The sequence below is a fragment of the Puntigrus tetrazona genome, unplaced genomic scaffold (assembly GCF_018831695.1).
Source record: "Puntigrus tetrazona isolate hp1 unplaced genomic scaffold, ASM1883169v1 S000000148, whole genome shotgun sequence".
Classification (NCBI taxonomy): Eukaryota; Metazoa; Chordata; class Actinopteri; order Cypriniformes; family Cyprinidae; genus Puntigrus; species Puntigrus tetrazona.
In genome coordinates, this window is record NW_025047824.1 from 3,296,852 (window position 1) to 3,321,141 (window position 24,290).

The 24,290-nt window shown below is 38.2% G+C and overlaps 3 protein-coding genes across 3 annotated transcripts in view; 1 reads left to right on the top strand and 2 right to left on the bottom strand.

Moving 5' to 3' along the window:
* LOC122332703 (collagen alpha-1(II) chain-like) overlaps nucleotides 1-6,575 on the top strand; it is a 31,703-nt gene extending 25,128 nt beyond the window's left edge. The window contains exons 45-54 of the mRNA XM_043230075.1: nucleotides 2,204-2,257; nucleotides 2,340-2,447; nucleotides 3,521-3,574; nucleotides 3,702-3,809; nucleotides 3,910-3,963; nucleotides 4,363-4,470; nucleotides 4,687-4,975; nucleotides 5,044-5,231; nucleotides 5,341-5,583; nucleotides 5,872-6,575. Of these exons, the coding sequence (XP_043086010.1) occupies nucleotides 2,204-2,257; nucleotides 2,340-2,447; nucleotides 3,521-3,574; nucleotides 3,702-3,809; nucleotides 3,910-3,963; nucleotides 4,363-4,470; nucleotides 4,687-4,975; nucleotides 5,044-5,231; nucleotides 5,341-5,583; nucleotides 5,872-6,018 (1,353 nt within the window). The 3' untranslated portion in view covers nucleotides 6,019-6,575. The remainder of the gene's footprint in view (nucleotides 1-2,203; nucleotides 2,258-2,339; nucleotides 2,448-3,520; nucleotides 3,575-3,701; nucleotides 3,810-3,909; nucleotides 3,964-4,362; nucleotides 4,471-4,686; nucleotides 4,976-5,043; nucleotides 5,232-5,340; nucleotides 5,584-5,871) is intronic.
* A 4,566-nt stretch (nucleotides 6,576-11,141) lies between these two features.
* myg1 (myg1 exonuclease) lies at nucleotides 11,142-16,285 on the bottom strand. The gene is made up of 7 exons (XM_043230266.1): nucleotides 16,107-16,285; nucleotides 15,387-15,499; nucleotides 14,555-14,714; nucleotides 14,341-14,490; nucleotides 12,523-12,645; nucleotides 11,764-11,945; nucleotides 11,142-11,411 (listed from the first exon to the last, which is right to left on the bottom strand). The coding sequence occupies exons 1-7, from the start codon at nucleotides 16,254-16,256 to the stop codon at nucleotides 11,228-11,230; spliced, it is 1,062 nt and encodes a 353-aa protein (XP_043086201.1). The 5' UTR covers nucleotides 16,257-16,285; the 3' UTR covers nucleotides 11,142-11,227.
* A 563-nt stretch (nucleotides 16,286-16,848) lies between these two features.
* On the bottom strand, nucleotides 16,849-20,964 carry LOC122332830 (proline-rich protein 13-like). Its single transcript, XM_043230267.1, has 4 exons — nucleotides 20,842-20,964; nucleotides 19,919-19,954; nucleotides 18,751-19,109; nucleotides 16,849-17,857 (listed from the first exon to the last, which is right to left on the bottom strand). The coding sequence occupies exons 2-4, from the start codon at nucleotides 19,932-19,934 to the stop codon at nucleotides 17,810-17,812; spliced, it is 423 nt and encodes a 140-aa protein (XP_043086202.1). The 5' UTR covers nucleotides 19,935-19,954; nucleotides 20,842-20,964; the 3' UTR covers nucleotides 16,849-17,809.
* Nucleotides 20,965-24,290: the final 3,326 nt, after the last annotated feature.

Consider the following 24,290-nt stretch of genomic DNA (forward strand, 5'->3'; position numbering starts at 1 on the left):
TATTGTGTGCTTAATATTACTTGCATTACTCGCTTTGACATATATCTGTCTAGATGCGAAATTGTAATCCAAGAGAAATAATATCACTTTCTGAATGTTATAGGATAAAAGTACTGGTCATCCTTTTTCATTTGTTTAACACACTCTTCTAACTTATATAATCTAGTTTCACCCGGTCCTGTTGAGATACTTGGGTATCATCAGCATAACAATGGAAACTAATCTCATATTTTCTAATAATATTACCAAGGGGCAACAAGTATATTAATAATAGCAGTGGACCTAGGACATATCCTTGCGGTACTCCATACTTTACTAGTAACGATTGGACAGGTAGGATTTGACCTTTGATCTATTTATTATTAAGTAATCACTACTAAACCTTGACAGAATATTTAGTTCAGATGAGGTGAGGAGATGAGATCTAGGGGTGTGCGATTTATATTGTCTCCAATATTAAATATCAAATATATTTCAAAATACATTCAGTGATGATTTAGTCTAATTAAATGTCTTTAAATTGATCACAAATTCAAGACATGGGGGCAGAAAATTTATATATTTATACCTCCTTCTATAGTCTACTTAAGTAGAGTGCTAGTTTTTCTCCAAAAATGACCATGATTACATTGATTTTTTAATTTTTTTTTATTTATTTTATTTTTTTACAACAGCTCAGAAAACAAGAAAATTTAAATACTTTTTGGACACATATTTCCTGGTTTTGCTCTATTTCGACAACAAAACATAATAACACAACCACAACATTATTACCATAACCACAACATGAGAACTGACCTCCACACAAACACTATAAGAGTCAGCTGTCCACGGCAGTCCTTATTATATCAGCACAAGAACACACTCAGCAAAGTATCCTCTAATTATTGAGATATTATTTTTTGTAAATATCGCACACTCTTAGTGATTTTTGGTTATTTGTTAGTCTACCCACTGTGCTAATAAAAACCTTGCATTGTTTTGGTTATCTTCCATTTTGCAGATATGCTCTGCTCGGCAGCTTTTAAAGGCTGTCTATAGTTGGTCATACTGTTTTTCCATGAAACTCTAAGAACGTCCATGTTAGTTTTTCTCTATATGTGCTCAAGATTACGAGTTTGTACAACGTGTATACATTCTCTCAAGAAACAATGGCATTGATAGTTGTACATTAATGGTTGCAACAGCTTCAATTTCATGTGGTATAATTAAATCTAGCATCTGAATTAAATGATGAGTGGGTCTCGTTATGTTTCGTTCAAGTGTTTTGCTGACTTGATGAGGATAAATACATTGTTAATAACATTTCAGAAGGATTTTTTGGGTATATAAAATTAAAACCTCTGTGGGGCATTATATAACAGTTAGTGTATGTAACTCAGTATTACTAATATTATTTTGGATGTAGTAGCCTGGGACCAGACTGAGAAACTCAACTGAATATTTGACAGAAAAAGTATTGCTAGCTATCATCGTTATAATCATGGTGCTCATTTCCAATCTGAAGCTTGACCAAAAATCTTTTAGAGCCCATGCTATGATCAGGAAGTGGATCATGCATGTTCTTTCTAAACTTGTCTGTGTTATGTACAGTGGAGCTTCAAACCCTCGCGATAAACAGCCTGTCGTTGATTTTTTACCATCACTGCATACCAGCTTATGGTGTACTCACATGGCATTTGTTCAGTTTGTTAAGAACAGCCCATTTTCTCCTAAACATCTGAATGTAATTGAAGTATTTGATTATTAAAGCCTCTCTCCAGTCAGTGTTTTCACCACTACTCATAATATCTTTAGTCTCTATATTGCTAATTTGGGAAATCACAAGATTTTTGCATCCTCACAGACAGGTCTCTTTTTTTTCCTCAATATTTACAGGATTATTGTTTGCCAGTTTCCATCTCTAAACATAGATTCATTAGTTTCTGACATTAATTTAAACAATGGAGGCTGAATATTTAGGTTTAAATTTGTAGGCTTAAATAGGTGTATATATTTATTGTATTAACTCTAGTATACTAATTATACCATATGGTATAGTTATAATCATGGTTCATACCATTTCGTACGCATAAGAGTGGATGCAGTTTTCAAAACAGTGTAGCGAACTGTAAAATGAACATTAACAGAATAGACTAAACCACCACAAACTATATCTCTATGACCAATTTCCCATAAAGTATATTGTAATATATTTTTGCAGGGCAATCCTGGATCTGATGGTCCTCCTGGCCGAGATGGTTCTGCAGGAATAAAGGTGTGTTTATTCCTCTGCTTCACTGTAAGATGAAATGTCAGTATGGTGTGAGTATCTCTCTTCATCTCTGTGTTCTGCTCAGGGTGACCGAGGAGACACTGGATCCGCGGGCGCTCCTGGTGCTCCGGGCGGCACTGGTGCTCCTGGTCCGGTCGGACCCACCGGTAAACAGGGAGACCGAGGAGAGGCTGTGAGTACACATTCAATACTGCATGACTCTCCAACACTGTCAGAAATATAGTATTTATTAATCATGCTACTCTAATTTTCTTTTTTCTTTTTTACCACAAATGGGTTCAGTATCAGTGTATCAGTGATTTTATACTAGTTTCATGATTGACCTGCAAAAGCTGGCAACACTTTATTTTAAGGTGTCAGAGTAATTACCTAATTAGATACTTAGTAATATCCATTGTACTTTCATGAAATAAAATGTACTTATCAGTTATGGAAAAGTCTGTATTTACAGACTTGTAATTGTAGATGTAAGAGACAGCTATTGTTGCACAGATACTTACACTTAAGTACAATCTTGATACAGTTTATTTTAAGTAGCTTATTCCTGTGTAATATTCTGTCATTCTAATGTAATTAGAAAGGCATTGTATGTATTTATGTTGTATACTAATAAGTTAAGTCAAACAGGTGCAGCTAGATAAGGTTTAGCATAGATACACATTAGGTACATCTTAATACACTTTTTACAGTAGCAGCCTGTTACATCTACATAATTACAAACTGTACGTGCAAAGTGTTCCATAACTTTGTTACATGATAAGTGCATTTTGTTTTATGTAAGTACAAGGGCTAACACTAAGTACTTACTAGGTAATTACTCTGTATTATGGACATCTTAAAATAAAGTGTTACCCAAAAGTCTATTCAGTATTGATACTTCTCTCAACAGGGTGGAATGTGTATGAGTGACTTTAATGCAGTACAATGCTATAAAAACATCAATCAAACTGTTAAGACATTCCAAGCTTTCTCAGCTGAATTTCCTTTAAAATGTGTTGCATCTGGTAAGGGGTATAGCTGGATGGGATCACGTCTCAAAGCTGCCGTTAATATACAGTAAAAGCATGGAAACTATAGGCCTGTCCAAAAATAAACTACTGGAAATGACAAGACAGGGGAAAAGGATTTAGATTTTTACAGTCAGATGATTTTGATTTTTACAGTTAGATGATTTTATGTCAAAACACTTTTTACATAGAATTGACACAAACAAATTCTTGACGCATTTATTACTTTTAACTGTAGGGACCCAAAGGACCTGCTGGAGCTCCTGGGCCTGCTGGAGCTCGGGGAATGCCTGTGAGAACTTCTCCTTTCACACAACTTTATTCTGTTTCACAATAATAATTTTGTCAATTTATGCACAAAAATTGATGTAGACATGGCGTTATTACACAGTTGCAATACTCGTGCTCTTTAATCACAGGGACCACAAGGCCCACGTGGAGATAAGGGAGAGGCTGGCGATTCGGGTGAGAGAGGGCAGAAAGGACACCGAGGATTCACTGGTCTTCAGGGGCTGCCTGGGCCTCCTGTAAGTTTCTTTGTGACATATTCAGTGAAAGCATTATATATGGATATACTGAGGTAAGATCTAATGTGATAATACAAAAACACCTGTCCTCCACACATAGGGCCAACCTGGTGACCAAGGAGCTTCTGGACCTGCTGGACCCGGTGGAGCAAGAGTATGTAGCCAGGAGCATTATTACTGCATTTGTATTTGCCAGGGTGTCAAACCCAGCAGAGTTTAGCTCCAACCTTAAACAAAAACAAGGGGCCTTGTTTATAATATTTGACCTTAAGAGTGTGCATACACTAAAACCCACCATGACCTTTGTCTTTGACATGGAAAAGCACCACATCAAGATCTAAGCAGATGTACACACTTTTCTTTGTGGGTATGTAGGATAGTTTCAATGCAATATTTTATAAATGAGGCCCAAAAATGGCTTGAACACCACAAGAAAGTGTGTTGAACAGGTTGGAAGTAAACTCTGAGGACCCTACAGGAGCAGGATTGGACTGCTTCAGATCATGCAAACAGGTGATGCTGTGCTGAGACTCAGACTTCTGACTCTTTCCAGGGACCCCCAGGCCCCGTTGGTCCAGCTGGAAAAGACGGATCAAATGGTTTGCCTGGCCCCATCGGACCACCCGGACCTCGCGGTCGTTCTGGAGAGACTGGGCCATCCGTGAGTAGCACAGCAAAGACTAGACTTATACAGCAGTGTCCACAACATTTTGTAATTTTCTATGACCCTATAGTTAACCTCACCACTTTAAAATGTGTTGGAGTACTCTAGAAATGTGGAATGGATGGGAAATGCTATTCTTAAAAATTCAGATGTAAAAAAAAAAGTGCTGAAATGCAAGGCCATTATGGTTTAACATCAGAATGTTCTCTTCAGGGCCCCCCAGAGAATCCTGGCCCCCCTGGTCCTCCTGGCCCCCCAGGGCCCGGCATCGACATGTCTGCTTTCGCTGGTCTGTCTCATCCTGAGAAGGGTCCTGACCCCCTGCGGTACATGAGGGCAGACCAGGCTGCTGAAGGTGACCGCCAGAACGATGCAGAGGTGGATGCCACTCTGAAATCCCTAAACAACCAGATGGAGAACATCCGCAGTCCTGATGGCACTAAGAAGAGCCCGGCCCGGACCTGCAGAGACCTGAAGCTCTGCCACCCTGACTGGAAGAGCGGTGAGTCCCTGGTGGCTTCTGCCTTCATATAGTATATGTGCGGGAAATAACGCACCGTCTCTCTGCAGGTGAATACTGGATTGATCCTAACCAGGGCTGCACCGTTGATGCCATGAAGGTCTTCTGCAACATGGATACTGGCGAGACCTGTGTTTATCCAAAACCCACTAATATCCCACGCAAGAGCTGGTGGACTTCCAAGGGTGCGGAACGCAAGCACGTTTGGTTCGGAGAAGCCATGAATGGTGGATTCCATGTGAGTCTCTCTCGTTCTGGTCCTGCTTACCCTCAAGTTGGATTCAGAAATACTCTTTTGGATTTAGATCTCCTCTGTCTAATGTGCTTTGTTCCGTTTTCCATTCCAGTTTGGCTATGGAGACGACAATCTGGCACCTAATACAGCAAGCATTCAGATGACTTTCCTGAGACTGCTGTCCACCGAGGCCTCTCAGAACCTCACCTACCACTGCAAGAACAGCATTGCCTACATGGACGAGGCCACCGGAAATCTGAAAAAAGCTCTGTTGCTGCAGGGGTCCAATGATGTGGAGATCCGTGCGGAGGGCAACAGCCGCTTCACATACAGTGTTCTTGAGGATGGCTGCAAGGTGAGAAAACATTTCTGACCAGGCTCGGGCTCAAAACATTGTAGACCCCTTTCACACCCACTTTCAGCATAAACCCAGGCCTAAACAGAGCCAAAGAGAACAATTAGATAATTTTTGTCCTCATAGATGGGTCAATACCAAACATACAGTATAGTGGGACTCACAAACGCAGTCTAAATATGTGCAGCTTATGTTTACAAACTAAAACAATTCAGAAACCATTCAGTACAGTTCAAAAACATGTTCATAAACATAAACAGGCTCCTTACAGCTGTTTTTTTCCTACAGAAACACACAGGCCAGTGGAGCAAGACAGTCATCGAGTACAGATCACAGAAGACTTCACGCCTGCCCATTGTGGACATTGCCCCTATGGATATTGGAGGAGCTCATCAGGAGTTTGGAGTGGATGTGGGTGCTGTCTGTTTCCTGTAAAGATAGAGGAACAAATTAAACCGGGATACAGAAAAGAAACGAGAGCGATAACACACACTCGAGAGCGAGGAACTAAGAAAGAGAGAAATGAAAGAACTTGACATTCTTAAGTGGAACATCTTTATGACTAGAAAAAAAAGAAGTGCTTCCGAAAGTATTTTTAGGAAATGCACTGATAGGCACTAGCAGTACTCATCTGTGACTGACCTGCCATTCCCTGATGGGCAGACAGCGTCTCGACCCTCGGCATTCTGGGAACATCTCACAACACAACCCAACGCTATATAAGGGAGCATGCCAGAGAAAACCACAGAAGTAGAAGTGTGTTTTGGTTTTATTTATTTATTGTTAAGGTGCTATTTCCCCCTGTGCATTTGAATCAAGAGTTGTACATCGGTGAGTCCCACACTAAGTATTTTTTATCCTTTTCTTCTGTAATTATCGGACTCACATGCATTTTACAACAGCCTGAACTGACAATCACATGCAAGTGTTGGTCTTTCTTATCACCAGTGTATATAAATGACTGCGCATTAAAACATAATCAATGGTGCTAATCTCATGAAACACCCTGCATTTTTTTTTCCCAACGACCAGATATATGTAATAGACATCTAATTGTTTATTTGTGTATTTGTTTGTGCATTAAACTTAGGGTTTTTCTTCAGTCCCCAAAGCCCTGCTATGTAATATTCAATGTACTTGCACATATGTGGTCTATAGCCCAGTTGAGTTTTCTTTTTAAGCTACCTCACGCTGTAAAAAACCATCACAGAAAAAGAAAAGCCTCACTAATTGGTAAAGTCAGCATTAAGGCAGACTGTGGTCTAGTCAGAATTCAAAAGATAAATGTAGTTTTCTCCCTGTTTTAAGATACATTTTATAAAACTACTTTATTGAATGGCCTTGAGCACATTTGTTAAAATCACCTTCCATTCGTCTCGCATCCTTTCCTTTGAAAACCTATGTATGTGATAGTGAAAAAAAGCAAAGAACTGTTGTATTGCTTTATTTTATGTTTTTAATGAATGCAAATGTTAAAAATGTATGACCTAGAAATTGCTTTTATCCCATTTCCTCCTCTTGTTTTCGTTTGTAGTTTTAGATGCACTCGTAGACATAGGGTCAGAGCGCATCAACCCATCTCGCTTGCTTGTATGTGTGTTGTGTTGCTTTTTTAATTTGTTGATTTTTTTTTGCTAAAATAAAAGGATAGTACATCTTTGTTCAGTTATTATAGTATTGGGTTTCAGAGGCGGGTTGATTTATTTTGTCTTTGTTTTCTTGGAAAATAAAGAAAAACATAGCATTACAGCATAAGTAAAATAGTTCATTATGATGGTCATTAATATTTCAGAGAAGTCATCCGTGTACAAATACATTGTGCAGTAGTGCAGTCTGGTTAGTGTATTTATGTTTCATACATTTCAACATTTGTGCTGTTTTTCTATGACTTTTTACCATACAAATACCACACAAAAACATTTCTATTAAATAAATAGAGTAATGTTGGTATACTTTTGATGGTTCGTCTGTGATTTAACAACATGCCCGCTTGAGAGTCAATGAGATGTCACAGATAACACTGTGTAATTCTACTCATAAACTATAATGTACAGAAGCAGAACTCTTCTTTCATCACAAGGACACAACAGAGGCCAGAAGCACAGATACTCTGCTGGGACGCTGCTCTTCAGATCATCATCTTCATTGAGTGCTCACCTCACCCAAGGACTGACAGCTCTCTGGACGCTGAACTCTCAGATCCTTTGAAGCCAAGAAAGGAAGAAAGACATCAAACCACGTTGCTAAGACGGTGTCTAGTACAAACCCTTACAGTAGCTCTTCTGTGCACCCAGATGACTCCAGACGTTTAGCTCAGACATCAGGCAGCCAGTGGCCGGTCACTTCACTCAGGACATCAGGACACTAGCTCTCGCCACCAAATACCAGGATCTAAACATCACCCTGAGAGGATACTGGATGGCTTAAAGTGTGTTTGTCTGCTGGATGTGCAGTTTAGGGGCAGGAAGAGTAGGATATTTTGATTAACACTTTTTGAAGATTTTTCAAAGTGGTGCAACTTTTACAACTAAGCTGGATGTTATTTTACTGAGAACACAAGGCCATACAATGTCAGGTCACAGAACATTTTCAGCATACACCTTGATAAAATATGCCACTTTTCTCAATGGTGTATATACAGGAGTTTTCAATGCCCAACAACAACAAATGTAAAAAAATAAAATAAAAGCCTCTTGCTACTGAGCCTGCAGAATCAAATACTAATTCAAGTAAATGCACATTCAAATTTCATTTAAAAACAAGTACAATGTAATAGTGGTCATATTGGGTGATTTAAGAGTGAGTTAAGGTGTAAGGGATGTGTCAATAGTGTAATTATAAATGTAATTTATAATTTTTAAAAATTACAGATCTAACTACATATAGGTATTTTAACAAATATAAGTACAACGTACAAACATACATAATATGTGTATTGCACCAATTAATTTTAATGTAAGTAGTAGTTAAGGCCACCTAATATAAAGTGGGACCATACTCCATGCTTGTGAAATATAGAACCTGAGGGTAACATCTATAATGAAAATGAGACTGGGCTGAGACTAGAACCTTGTGGAACTCCTCTAGAGACTGAAGTAAAACGATCTGTGTTTACTTAATCACTAACTGAAAGACCGCTCCAGATGTGTGCGTTTAGAAAAGTGCTTGTTATAGCTTTTGTTTGGTTCGCTGTGACACTTACAGACAGCAAACAATATCAAGATATGAGAGAATGAAATCCTTGGAATTTAGTTACTGCCCAATGAACTGTCATACTCCTTTATTTATTATCTGACACAAAATTCTAAATTATATATAAACGTAAATTCTGGTTGTCATAAAAAAACATTTGAAGTTTTGAAGGTTTGAGTTTGCCAATATTTTTCATGTTTTTTATGACATGAAGTCTCTTATGATAAATAGAAACTACATTTTTATTATCAGTGTTGAAAATGGATTATTTAATGAATAGGAAGTTCAAAAGAATATTATATTATTACTTCTACTAGTCCTTTTTTGATTTTCTTTTCTTAAGTATGAATAAATACACGAGTGTTCAGTGCTCCATAATATTCATATTGTCTTTTTTTGTAGGTATATGAATTTTCTCGCCCATGTGCTCACAGATCCACGCACACAAAAGACTGATTTAAAATGCATCTGGTTGACAGATAAATCGTGGTTGATCTATCAGCCAGATACAAATAAAAATGCTGATGTTAATATTCGTACAATTAGTCTACCTGCATTGTTGTTTTACCAACCAACTTAACTCTGTACTTGTATTTCAGAAACGTACATTGTTCTTGCGTCATACATTTAATAACTCCGTCCTCCTATCATCTGAGTTTCACATTCACCGAAATATTTTCAGTTTGAGAAGTGCCTGTCAAACACCAGTTCGCTCTGTTCTCCATCAGCTCCTGCTTTTGAACTTTGTATTTTTGGCAAAAAATAAATGTAGCGAAGTGGCATACTTTAGTTTTTTTTAAGCGATAGTAAAAGTACCACAATTTAATCACACTCAAGAAAGTAGTGGAAAAATGTGCTCAAATACCGTAAGGAACATATTTGTAATTAGTTCCTCTCCAGCTCTGCTTGAGGAGAAGACTGAGCATGCTCACAGTTTTCTGGCTAATAGGAGGACACTGTATGTTAATGGAAGTTGTCTAGGAACATTGTTTTTTTTCTATTTTTACTCATGATCATCCTTTGATTTTACAGTGTGCAAGGGAAGTTATGTATGCAGACGATTTCAGCATAAAAAACATTATATCTACCAGCAACATCAATTAAAACAGTATCTGCTGATTTAGATGACGAGTTAATGGTTAGGTGGGTATAGAATAATAAGATGGTTCCTAATTTGATGAAAAAACATTGTGTTAGGACTCTTGGTTTATGTTTAGAATTTGATCCAGTTCAATAGGCACACTCTTTTGGAGTTATTCTAGACAGTAGGCTGAAATGGTCAAAACAGAAATATGGTAATAGTTAAGAGAAAAAGAGGTTTATCGATTATTAAGAGATGTGAACATTTTTTACCACAGTATTGCATCTTTCAAACAATGCTTACTTAGACTACTTGACCACACCACTGGACAGTAAAGATTCAGAAGTACTACAGTTAATACAGCTGCACAAATAACTTTGAATGGTAATAGATGGGTTAATACTGTAAGAATGCTCAAAATACTAGCTTGGCTACTGGTGAAAGATAGAGCAACTGTTTCTCTGCTTTGTTTTATACGAAATATTTCAGTGTTGAGGAATCCAAGTATATTACACTATTATTTTGTTGCATGCCTCTTAAAATTATGATTAGCACTACTGTACCAAAGATGAGATTTTTTGCTTCCTGTTTCACAATGGAACGGAAATATGGAATGAATTGTAATTAAATTACGTTGTTTTTGTTTTGTTTTTTTTCAAAAAAGTGAAATTAGGTTTTTGTTGTATGTTTTATTGTATTGTTTTTTTTATAAATGTGAATATTGGCACTGATCTTGAAAATCTTGAGTCTCTGGTCACTACAGGCAGAAGTTTAACAATAAAATACCAGTGCTCTAATGTAGAGTTCATAGACAATTTAACCTTACTTCGATGCTTTGGGAGGTTATTTATACAGTAGATGTACTAAGCACTATTTTATCAACTCACAACAACATAAGAGTTTGCCTAAACAATTGAGACAAGCCATAACTTATGGCAATCATTATCGTATGCTAAAATTAAAACCCGGTCACAGTAAGAAATGTGCAACAGTATGTATAAAGTTCAAGATTGTAAAGCAAAGACTTGTTCAACAACAGGACAATCTATTGACTGCACCGCATCTCTGTTGCAGCCTCTTTTTTATTCCTGTTCAAATTTAAGTAGGGCTCTAACCTGGCTAAGGTCTAATATTATGTAAAGTTTTTATATGACCGAACCATTTATTTTTTATGCCAAGAACAAGCTCAGTATTTTCATCTGTATAAAAAGAAAAGAAGTCTAGTCCAGCTCTTCTAGTGTGAAATTCAATCTTTTCACAAGATGCAGAAAGAATAAACACAACATCTCTGTAAAGTTCTGTATTTTCCAAAGTGAATACAAACCAAAGCATTAACACGAGCACAAGAGCAGTACTGGTGTGAGCGAGCGGTCAGGAGCTGGATAAAGGTCTGGGTGCCGTCTGCAGGGTTCTCTTGGCCATCTCCAGCGCTCCCTCCTGGGTCCGGTTTCCTCCGATGAAGCCACTGGCGTGGACGAAGATGCAGTCGGGAATCCCGCTCAGATCCGAAAGGGCCTCGTCACGGACCCCTCGCCATTCCTCCAGAAGACTCAATCTAGAGATATGAAGAAAACAAACCTCCTCTCACTTCATTATAAGCAGTAAGAGTGAATACAGAGCGCACTCTCAATACTCTCATGCTGAAAGTCCAAAACAGACTCAGAAGAAGCCTAATATCTTCTTGATGCACCAGGAAATCTTTAATATGAACAAAGGCTTCGTTAGAGCTGTAGTTATGCTGAAGAACAAGCATAAACCTTCACTGATGAAACATGTAGACAGTATATGCTTTGTGTGTGCTTTAAAAAAATATAGAATGCAATGTTTTGGTTATTGCAGTGTATTATTATCAGTTTTTATCAGAAGCGTGTGCTGCAGGAGTTTCAGGCTGAGAGAAGACGACGCACCTGTTCTGGAAGGTGTTGAGTCCAGCCGGGACACACTGGACTCTCCAGTGTCCGTTCTGATCCGAGTACAGCACAAACTTGATGGGCACGTCCACCTTCAGCTCCTTCTCCAGTGAGAAGAGATGCTCTTTCCAGGGACAGCCTCCCTGAGCCAGCAGCAGCAGCTCTCCGCTCGGATCCACCTGCACACGACCATCATTACACTCCAGACACCACTGACCTCTCACTAAATACTTTGTTAGTAAAATAACTAAACTAGTTTAAAAAAAAAAATGTTATAGTAACTAAAACGTGTTCACTTGCCTACATTTGGCCAGTTAAAGAATCAGATCAAATCTATTCTATTTTTTTTTTTATCATCTTTTATTTTTATCTTGATATACAATATACTTATGTAGTATTAGAATAAATATAATTTTTAGCAATTCAATTAAATATATGGCACAAATGGCATTTATAGTCTGTATTTCATATTTCCTTAATGTCTTGTACCTCTGACGATGTTAAACTGTGTCACACGGTTGGGAATATGCATGGAAATTATGAATATTAATGCAGATGAGGTTATGCATAGTAAGCTCCATATGGTTATTTTGGGGAGGAGTCGGGTGGATTTATTCATCTTCTGCTGTGCGCATGGTTTTATGAATCTGAAAACTTAGTTTTATTATGAAATCTATGCAGAGTTTTATGAATGAGACCCCAGGACAGGGCTGTTGACTATGATCCTCCAGACTTTAACACAGAGACATGAATCACCTTATATCTGGTCTGAAGAGCTTGCTGCACAATCTCTCTCGCCGGGAGCCAGGCCTTCATGAAGTAATCCAGGCGGTCCTTGAACTCTGCTCCTACAAGATCCAGGGCTTTATGGAAGCCCTCCTGTGATGTGAAAGTGTTAAGAATATTCTTTAGATGACCTGCACTTCATACTAAGCATCTTTTCCCATTCTACAGAATGTGCTGATGATTCAGATCCATTTACATGGTTAAGTTTTTCCTGCCATGTAGCACAGATCAAATCTAACCCATGATTGTGTGGGTGATTACACCTGGTCTCTTCGTGACATCTGTTTGGATGAGGAGTCTTTACTATTGATAGCTGCTCATATAGATGGCTGACTCTAAACACCTGCGTGAGATGTTTGCGGTCAGCTTTTATTTTTATACCTTCCACAGTTATTGAGAACATTATGACTGACTTCAGTTTAAGCACTCTCAAAAACTTTATAATGGGTAAAGCTGTTTATACACAGTCTGATGAATTAATCTCATATCATATGAACATCTGCACTTTGTTGTTTATGATGAGAGAATTCACATTTTAAAAAAACTCCATTGCAATCGTAAACTCACACTAAAAACACAAAAATCATGGAGCAGATCTAAATTTAATCCTGCAGTCAACAATTTCTTTTTGATTTTATTTGCGACAGCAGTAATGGATTTAGTTGAAGTGTACAGCGGCATGCGTGTCGTGTTTCTGTAGTTTCTACAAACAGATACTAAGCATAGAGCAAATATTACACCATTGATAGAGCTCACCTTCTCTGGATTTACAAATCTTTGGATTTTTTTTTTACTATCTCAAATCTGTTTGAGGCATTTACACCTGGTGTTTTCAAGATCAGATTGCTCTCCAATCAGAGAAAACGTATGACCTGAAGTGAACAGGGATTTCTCCTGTCAATGAGACACATGTCACTGAAAAAAAAATCACAGATGGATGCTTTTTTGGCCAGTGTTGCCACGTCTCTAGATTTCCTGTGTTGTGGATTCCCCGGATTAAAGAAGACTCCGAGCATTAGGTTTTGATAGCAAACATTCAGACTTTTATTGATCAATACCAGCCGAGTCTTTCTAAGGTCCACACAGAACCACTCTATAGACAGCACTCCCGCTCACCACTATTCAGGGGTTTTTATATGGTCATCACACTACCACGTCACAGTAATAAATGGTGGCCTCCTGAATAACCCTTGTTAAATGAGGATCACAGGTGTAAGACAACAGATGTAAAATGCCAAAAACAGATGGGTTCTAAATTTTAGCTGGGTTTTAGCTTATGTCTGACTGCAGTTATAATAGTAACTAAATTATATAAGATTTACTTTATATTTTGATTAACAAAAACTTCTTCACCTGCAGAACCGGATTACTTTTACACTGTTTCAGCACTGTTAGCTAGTAGGTTGGGCTAGAATTAATTAGCAATTGAGCTGGTTTTATTTCACAGACCTGGCAACCCTCCTTCTGGGTCAGCATGTTTAATTTGGGATGTTTTAAAAGTAACGTAAGCTGGCTCCCAAACAAATCAGATGAGCTGGGAATCAGGAGCAGAGTTAGACCCTCTGCTGTCTGTGTTTAGAAAATACCTAATTAATTATAACTCGGACTCATCCATAGAAAACTGGCCTAAAGACACTATATAGAGTGCTCCCTACACGTGCAGATTCATCCTGATATCAGAAACAGTTGTTTTCAGGAAGTTTCTTTCTTTCAGAAGAGCGTTATTAGTCCTCACTGCTGGAGTCTGTAGGTATGTGTGCTAGCGACTGGAGTAAGAGAAGTGTTCACCTCGGTGTCCTGCTGTGGTCTGTTCCAGTGAGGGTTGAGATGAGCGACGCGGGCGCTGAGGGTGGTGGTGATGGAGTACCGTGCCTCTCCGTCACACTGACTGATCCCGTTGTCCACCGCATCCACCTCCTCCACGAAGCTCTCGTACATCTGGAGCAGAGAGAGGTCAGACACTGGGCCTGTGGTCAGGAGACAGCGTTCAGATCTAACTGACCTTGTCATACAGGACCTCCAGCTGGGGCTCGTCCTGCTTCAGCTGGGTCAGCTGAGAGAGAACCCGTCGGCCGAAGTGAAGGTACACGAGCCCCGCCGAGCTCAGCTTCGTCACCCAGGGCTTCTCCGGACACAAGCTGTGGAAGCTCTCCACAAAAGACCTGTCCAAAGAAACACGGACCAGTCAGTCACTGCACTCAGAGGCTCTCGGACCATTTTTACAAGTTCCAGTGGAAATAACGTTCTCGATTCATGCATATTCTGCGCTTTTGGGCTAATTCATGGTCAGCTGATGTCATTTATTTATACTTTCATATTGCCTTTTAATGTTTGATGATTTCAGCAAGTTCACTGTCAGTCACTGATTGTAAACGCGACGTCAAAATGAAACACTTGTTCTTGGTGATGTTGAAAAACACTGTGTCCTGAATCAGCAGAGCTTCAATAACCCTTTCATAAAACGCTTTCACTGGACAGATGTGTAGAGATAAATAATTCAGCTGTAAATCAGGTAATGAGAGATCTTGATCTTGATATATTCATTGTAAACTACACAACCATAACCTCACATGCTTCCAACTACATATCAATCTATTTAATTAATTAATTTATTACTGAGATCTGTATAGCTTATCACTGTCAAATGGCGTAGAAAAGCCAGTGGTTAAACACAGATTAGCTGATTATTCCCCACCGATTTCTGGATTCTCATCTTCTCTAATTGGTCAGGTTTGATAAAGAAAGGATGCAGTAAGAATAACATGTGCTGATCTGTACAGTTCTGGAGTAGGATGAGGATGATGATGATGATGATGATGATGATGAGGATGTACCTCTGATGATGGTCATAGCGCTGCTGAGACGGATCATATTCTCCTCCAACATCCACCACAACATCACACTCCTTCAGGAGCGAAGAGTCTCTGCTGCGGAGGATCTCTGCGTCCTGAAGAAGATGAAGAGCACAGATTATCAATCAACCGGCAATAAAACAACTAATAACCTCTCAGACCAGTCTCTGAATCACTGGCTGTCTGCTGCAGTAAACCACACTGTAACTGTACAAACAGAAGCACACACAGAGAGATAGAGACACACACACACACAGAGAGAGAGACACACACACACACACACACACACACACACACACACACACACACACACACACAGAGAGATAGACACACACACACACACACACACACACACACACAGAGAGAGATAGAGACACACACACACACAGAGAGATAGACACACACACACACACACACACACACACACACACACACACACAGAGACACACACACACACACACACACAGACATAGACACACACACACACACACAGAGACACACACAGACACACACACACACACACACAGAGAGAGAGATAGACACACACACACACACACAGAGAGAGATAGAGAGACACACACACACACACACACACACACACACACACACACACACACACACACACACACACACACACACACACACACACACACACCACAGAGAGAGAGAGTTTAGCAGCAGACACTGTAGGAATGTGAAGACCTTGTATTCCGGCAGCTGTCGCAGAAGGAAACACGCCAGAACTTCATCGCAGTGAAAAGTGCCGTTATGAGTCCCGATCTTCATCTTCATCTTCCTCAGAAGAGCCTTGTTCACAAACACGTGACCGGCCCAGCAGCGGAGCGCGTTCATGAGCTACCCTCTTCTTCTTCTTCTTCTTTAGTGTTGTTAGCGGCTAAAGAAGCAGCGCTGCCGCCACCTTCCGGTCAGGAGTCTAACGCTCTCTCTTCTTAAACATTTAAACCGATTCTGTTGATTTTACATTTTTTTACACACTGCTTACACACTGAAACATAGCACACTGATAGTTAAACGTCACACTAAATGAGCAAAAACTGCACAAAGAGCAAATCTGAACAACTACACTTTCTTTTTCTTTTGCTTTACAAAATACTACACATTGAACCAATTGATCAAAAACAACTGTAACATCAAGATCAAGGGACCAGAGAAATATCTGTCCAGGGAAATATCAAATGCAGCAGGAAGAGGAAAAGGGAGAAACATCTTTGGTCACAGAACTACTTTGAATATATGCTTGAGTCACGAGTCTCCTGCCAAGATAACTCTCTACACACACACTCCCGTCTTTAAACTACTACTGTCCTGCTTTCCTGAGGCACTGAGGAGATGTTTAATACTGAGCTGTGCAAATCTCCAAATGTATCATTATTAAAACTAATATAGCACACAATAACAAATAAAACCACTTATAAAAACAAGCTTTCTCTTCATGTATTATTTATTGAAAAATTGCTTTCTTTATTAGACAACAAAAATGATTTCACAGTTAAAGTCAAGCTAAGAACAGATTAATTTTTAAATACTTAAAACTCTTTGCTTTATTGACTACAACATATTTCACTTTGATTAATTTCTGATTATTTACTTCAGGTAGTAAAAAATAAAGTGATTTTTTTTTTTAATTACTACAGTACGTGTCAAATCTTTCTCAGTAAAATGAACTATTCCTGTTGACTTTTTTCTTATTCTTTTTTTAATCAACAGGAGAGTAAGAAGTCCCGGAGACGTCTGGAGACACAAAGAAGGACGTCGTATCTTTGTATTAGGTCATCTTACATACAAAACATTTCTGGGATGTTTCCTGTCAGACATTTAAAAACTGTTTATGATTTAGCACGCATGTAAATCTGACTGGTTTTTAAAGATGTTTCCCAGACGTCGTGCAGACAGACTTTTCTCCTTTAAGTGACTTTAATACAGCCCAACCATCGACTCTCCTGCAAAGTTTAGCTCCAATTCTACTCAAATACAGCTGCTTTTAATTATGCAACGCTGAAGACCTTAATTAATCACTTCAGGTGTATTTGATTAGAGCTGGAACTAAACTTTGCAGGACAGTTGATCTCCAGGAAACCTCAGCTTTACTTCATGAAGGAAGCTTGTTTGATTTCAGTCGTTCGTTCTCAAATCCAGGCACTGTCTGACAGCGTAGTACAGTATGTCATTCAGTAAGAGTTATAATTAAATCATCAAAAGATTAATAATCTCACAGGGTAAGACCAAGGTAAACCAAATATAAATATTCTTTCTCGTAAATGTAATTAAGAAAATCATTCAAACTCACAGAAACACATACTTAAATGCTATACATTAGTGCTTTTGATTCTTCATTTATTTGTGCAGGGCTGTATTTATTATCCTGGCGCTTGTGAAATGAGTTTTCAGTCAGAATCACTGCTGCTGGAGGAGGATGAGGAGGAGGAAGAGTGCTGCAAGACAACACCAAACACTGCATTAACACTGAAGCATCACACACACACACACACACACACACACACACACACACACACACTGAACAATAATGATGCTTTATGCTGTTGTTAAGACACTGTCAATCAATTTTAGGATTATTATAATAACAAAAGTATAATATGGGGGATTTAAATAATCAAACTTCTGTTAATCGTCAGTGAAGTGTTCCACACAATGATTGAGGGATTCACATCACTTCAGAACTCTACTGCTTAAAATATGATTTTTTGACTTCCTGAAGCCCTTCTGATTATCCATTGGCTTCATGTGCTCTGCAGACACGTCTCTGATTGGCTGCAGTGCTTAGCACACCAAAAACACATTATAGACAGCTTTGTTTCATAAAAAAAGCTAAGAAAAGCAGGATTAAAGTCTAAAACCTGACTGTAAGTGATCCAACAAATTCAAGATAATTTGAGGTGCATGCTTATTTACTGATGAGCTCTTAATGTTGATCATGGAAATATTTGTGGTCTTTTATGCATTTAATGCAATCGTTTCATGTGTACTGCAAATACAAATGAGCTCTGTGTCTGTCACACGGCTTCAACTGATGTCAAAACTACAAATAACTTCATAAAACGTCTTTACGTTTATTTTGGAAGCTGAACTGATTATGGAAAGGGACGTTACACTTCCGTTGCATGCTTGTGGTATTTGTCATTGTGTCAGGTGGCCAATCAGAGCAGAAGCAAGAAAAAAAATCTTTGAAATGTGTTTTTAACCTTAAAAGCATATCAACATTCTGTTACACCACATAATGATCCTTAAAATAGCTCCCATATGCCCCCTTTAATAATGTTTACTGAAATCTTGAGCTCATCCACGCAGCACATGTTCAGTCTCTTACCTTTCCATGTTTCATATGTTTGTGCTCCTTGTGAGCTTTATGAGCTTTCTTCATCTTCTTCATCTTCTTGTGTTTCTTGTGTCCGTGTGGGTTGACCCCAGCTGGGTGTCCCCCGTACTGAGGGACAGGGCAGGGGTGACCGGCCCCGGGGAAGGGTGCGTGCGGCCCAGGCCCCATCGGAGGGAACTGGTGCGGAGCGGGATACGAGGGGATGGTCATGGGCTGATTCATAGGTGGATAGATGGGGCTGGGTCCAGGAGGGCAGGATGGGATGGGCACGGCTGGGTACCCTGGGTTCGGAGGACAAGGAAAGGCAGGGTTGGGCGGCCCAGCGGCTGGAGGACCAGCGTATGGAGGTCCTGAGAACAATCACAACACTGAAAAGTCAACATCTCCTAACTGTGTCGTGTTGTGCTGCTTAAACTAGAGCAGGCAAACAAACAGTCGCCATGCGATACAGATCAATTAGTCTGTGCTAGTGCGTATAGTGTATTGTACGATTTATAGTTATTTTCCAAATCATCAAAGTGAGCATCCTTATCCCCTTGTTAGTGGGGACTTTGGAGTGAACAGAGCACATGGGAGCGATGTCATTTCCTCATTATCTTCAGCTGGGATGTTCCTGTGACAACGAACGCAGCACAATGTGCCCCAGCAGATTCATTAAAGGGACGGATGTACGTTTAATACATACTAGTCATTCATATCAGAATATATGATATATATATATAATAGCACAATACTACATCAGAGGCAGTTCTGCCATATTTGTCTCAATATAATGCGACATACATTCACATCAAATGTTCAGCAGTAGAGTTACACTGACGGGTTAATGTACTTATTAATGTCAAAAGTACATTATTTGGATCTGCTTTAATAGCTCATTTCCACTGAGCACAGTACGGAACAGCCTGATCTTGATATTTTTGCCATATTGCCCACCCCTAACTTGTGCTACAACACTTTCAACTTCTGTAGCACCAGTACAGCCCTATGTTTGTGCTTGGTGTTAAAAAGGCACCCTAGAAGAACACACACACACACACACACACACACACACACACACACACACACACAGTAAACGTGTGTTGAGCTCTAACTGAGGCACACATAGACACTGGTGAATTGCACAAAGTGAGAAATTATTAGTGAATGCAAAAATCACCTTGATTTGGCCACATGTTTTTCTCTTTCAAATGACCTGCAACAAATAAAAAGACAAAGTAAAGTAAGAAACACTAATGTCCATCAGAGATTTAGAGCTTTCTCTGCCCACCTCCTACCTTTGTATGCTAAACATTTACAGCAAACATGCTTTATTTATAGGAAATGTTTGCTCTATATTTAGTAGTGCCTAAAATAGCTAAAGACACAATTAAAGCCATTCAGTCTGTTTTCTGGACTGGAGTAATAAAGCAGCATGTGAAAGGTGATTGGATGTAAAGGTCGAATGTTTTAGGATTTTACTGCTAATGCTCACAAAGGTGAGGAACATGCTCTAAATAAATGTTACAGTAAGCACTGCTCTGTTCTTCCAGATATGCTGCTGTGTATTCATTTCATTTTCATTTGACCATTATTTTACAGACTAATTGCAATATAAAAAAGGAATCTCACTTTACATAATTTTAAAAATAATAGGCTAATAATAAGAAGAATACAAAAAATATTTATATTTCTAGATAACTTTTTTTATATCTTTATAACCCATTATTAAAATAAGACGCATGATTATCTGTGTTTTTTTTAACTGCGCAGTCTATGAGATGAACATCCGGGGACTCTACACGCCCTGGACAAACATCTCTCTCTCAGCTGCTTTTCCTGAGCAATAAACACAAACTCACAAAGCTGACATCTAGTGAACAAACAAAAACTTGTGATTGGTGTTAAGCTCGAAATTAAACAATTCGTACACATTCCTGACATAAAAGTCAACATGAAATAGCGTATCATTAATAATGTAATAGATCCTGCTTTTAAGAAAAGACAAGCCGATGGCAATTAAAGCTAGACCTATTCAATGTATTTAGCATTTGCAAATATCACCCCCAAGAACGCTACTAATGGACAGGTTTAGACACATACCTTCTTCTCGGGAAAGCTGTAAGGCACTGACTCCCGCTTCCGCATTCCGCGAGCTCAGCTAGCTCTGTCGTGACGTCACCGCCGCGCGCGGACTCTGAGCTCACCTGTCTCTAATTGGCTCAGGTAGGTTTAAGGCCTGCTGGCGTCACTAGGTGTTCCTAGATGTGAATTATTAGTGTAATGGTCAAATTACACTTTAAATGTTGGGTTTCAATTTGAATATTGAAATCGAATGAAAAAAAATACACAGTATAAAGCCTTACCAAATGAATGCAAGTTTCTTTATTTAACGTTAAAGGACAACAATGAACATATTTAACAAAGTATGTTAAATATTTAACCCTGTTTAGTTTTATGTTGTTTAATAAAAGTCCACTTAAGGTTCAGCTGTCACAGTTACTAGGCAACAAGAACAGTCCTACAAAAGCTAGACCTGTGTCCTTCGGATGCAGCTAGCAACAGCAACAGTAGCAACTATTTGTTTATTTTAGCAATATACTTTTAGTTTGTTTCATTTGCAAAATAAAGTGATGGAGTGTAATAAATTCACATATAAATGCTGGGTTTTTCTTCCTCACAAGACAGCAACATTACACATACATATATACACATACATATACACATAATACATTATATATATTATATATAATATAAATTGTGCTTTGCAAAAAAAATTAAAATATTAACACATATCAACTTATAGTACAAAAAAAATAAAACAACGCCTGTATTTGTAAATTAATTTGCTTAATCATCTCAAATTAGAATGTGATGGAAAAGTATATTTATTTCAGTAATACAACTCAAATTGTGCAACTTTTGTATTAAATAAATTCAGTAGTTTAAGTCTTTGGTTCTTTTAATTGTGATGATTTTGGCTCATATTTAACAAAAACCCACCAGTTCACATCTCAACAAATTAGAATATGGTGACATGCCAATCATCTAATCAACTCAAAACATCTGCAAAGCTTTCCTGAGCCTTCAAAATGGTCTCTTGGTTTGGTTCACCAGCACAAACAATCATGGGGAAGACCGCTGATCTGATAGCTGTCCAGAAGACAATCATTGACACCCTTCGCCTTGGCTATATATCTCTAAGCTTGTTAACAAAAAGGTAAATGGAAGGAAAAAGTGGGAAAGAAAAACAAATGCAACCGAGAGAACTGCAGCCTTATAAAGACTAAGGTCAAGCAAAGTCCATTCAAGGTTTTAAGTGATCTTCACAAGGAAGTCAAGGCATCAAGAGCCACCACTCAGACGTGTGAAGGAATCTGGCTGGAGTTGTCATTTTCCTCTAGTTCAACCACTCCTGAACCATAGACAACATCAGAGGCGTCTTACCTGGGCTGAGACACACGCTGTCGAATCAGCATCTTCATATGCTACACCTGTGAGGTGGATGGATTTTCTTGGCAAAGGAGAAGTGCTTACTAACACAGATGAAGACATATTTGTAAACAATATTTGAGAGAAATAGGCCTTTTGTGTACATAGAAAAAGGAGACCTTTGAGTTTAGCTCATAAAAATGGAGGCAAAAACAAAAGTGTTGCATAATTATCATCAGGGTCTATGTCAACACATTATTGTAAAGCTTCCCAAACAGACATACTGAGTATAGGATACTCACCTTAGCCTCGATATCAGCCTCACAGGAAACACTAAGGTACTGCGCACATCTTAAATACACAATGTCAAGATATGATGCAGTCCATTATAAAAGAAGGAACTTTTATATGGTGTTCATTGTGTGTTATAAATAATCATACTCTTAAAACTTAACTATAACGAGGAGCTAAACCAATCAGGGCTTTATAAGTAATTAACTAGATTTTAAAATCTCTTCAGTGTTTGATAGGGAGCCAGTGTTGACCGAACCGGGCTGATATGATCATGATTCCTGGTTCTAGTAAGGACTCTAGCTGCTGCGTTAAGAACAACCACTCAAAAAAATGTTACAATAATCAAACCTAAAGGTCATAAACACATTAACATTTCTGTTTTTGATGTTGAGAGCATAAGTCAAAATTTGGATATACTTTTGAGATGGAAAACAGTTTTGACAGATGCGAGAAACGTGGTTTTCAAAGGAAATATTGTTATCAAACAGCACACCTAGGTTCCTAACTGATTAACATCAAAATTAACATCAAGTGTTAAACAGTGTTCTAGATTATTACAAGTGGGGTTTAAGTACACCTCTGTTATTTTAAGTATTCATTAAAAGTCTAAGTGAGAACTACCTGGCTGATGCACTAATTCTTGTGAGATCTGGATGTCTGTCATCTATGCTCTGCCTTCTTTAAAGCACTGGAAGTGAAATATTTATATTTCTTATATAAATATACAAATTTCTCAGTAATTAAAATCATACAAAACAAACTATGACTATTATATGGGCTGAAATAATCAGCATTGTTTTATTAATGTCAAAATATACTTGTATATTAAACCCAATGTAATGAAGAGCATAAACCTAAACAGAAGCTTGTTTTAATGTCACTGCATGGTTACATGAAGAATAAGTAATGAACTTACCTCAAAATGAGACTCTTTAAAACCACATTGAGAGATTTAAAGCTCTTCTTTTTCTCCTTTTACTTTCGGTTGTATCTGCCTGATAAAGATGCTATTCTTATTCTTGTTGATGGTTGGTAAACCAACTTAAAAGTGCATTACTGCCACCAACTGAACTGAGCGTGGAACAGCAATGAAATCAGAAAAAAGATCGAACTAAATGTAATATAATTGAGAGACAAGAGTTAATGGCTGCTAAAAGACAACTTTTTTCTTGTCTAAGAATGCAGTCGCCACGGTAACTCTACTTTTAACAGGACTGTCCAGGGCAAACTCATTATAACACATTAAAAGTATTTACAAAGCGTATACAAACATTTAATATTTTATACAGCAGGGCGGTCACATAAATATTAATGACTATTTTCAAATATGGTCTTGTTTCTTTTATTACAACACCTCATCACTGATACCTTGTTTTCGTGCAAAGAGATTTTTTTTATGACGTCTTTGATTCCTTTTACCTACAATTTTCTAAACACTCTTCTTTAATTTTCATATATGACCTGTTCAACTGTCTCTCTGTGACTGCATAATGACCCAGTCTGCCACTATTAAACCCAAACCTATACACAACCTTCCTGTAATTGCTTCTTTTCTTCTATATGTTATGAATCTTGTTCATTTACCCACATTTCCTTAAATTTGATATAAATGTCTTCCTTTTGGCCATAGATTATTTGTAGCATTTTAATAATTGCCTTAGCTTCAGATTTGCTCATGGAAATTGTGATTTTAACAGGACTCTATTTTATGAGCTTTTTGAAGTGTGTTTATCTCATTTCCTTGAGTAGAAATCCAAAGAAAATTATTATTAATTCCTTGATTATGCAACATGCACACAAGTCATATTTCCTGTCTACAGTAAGAA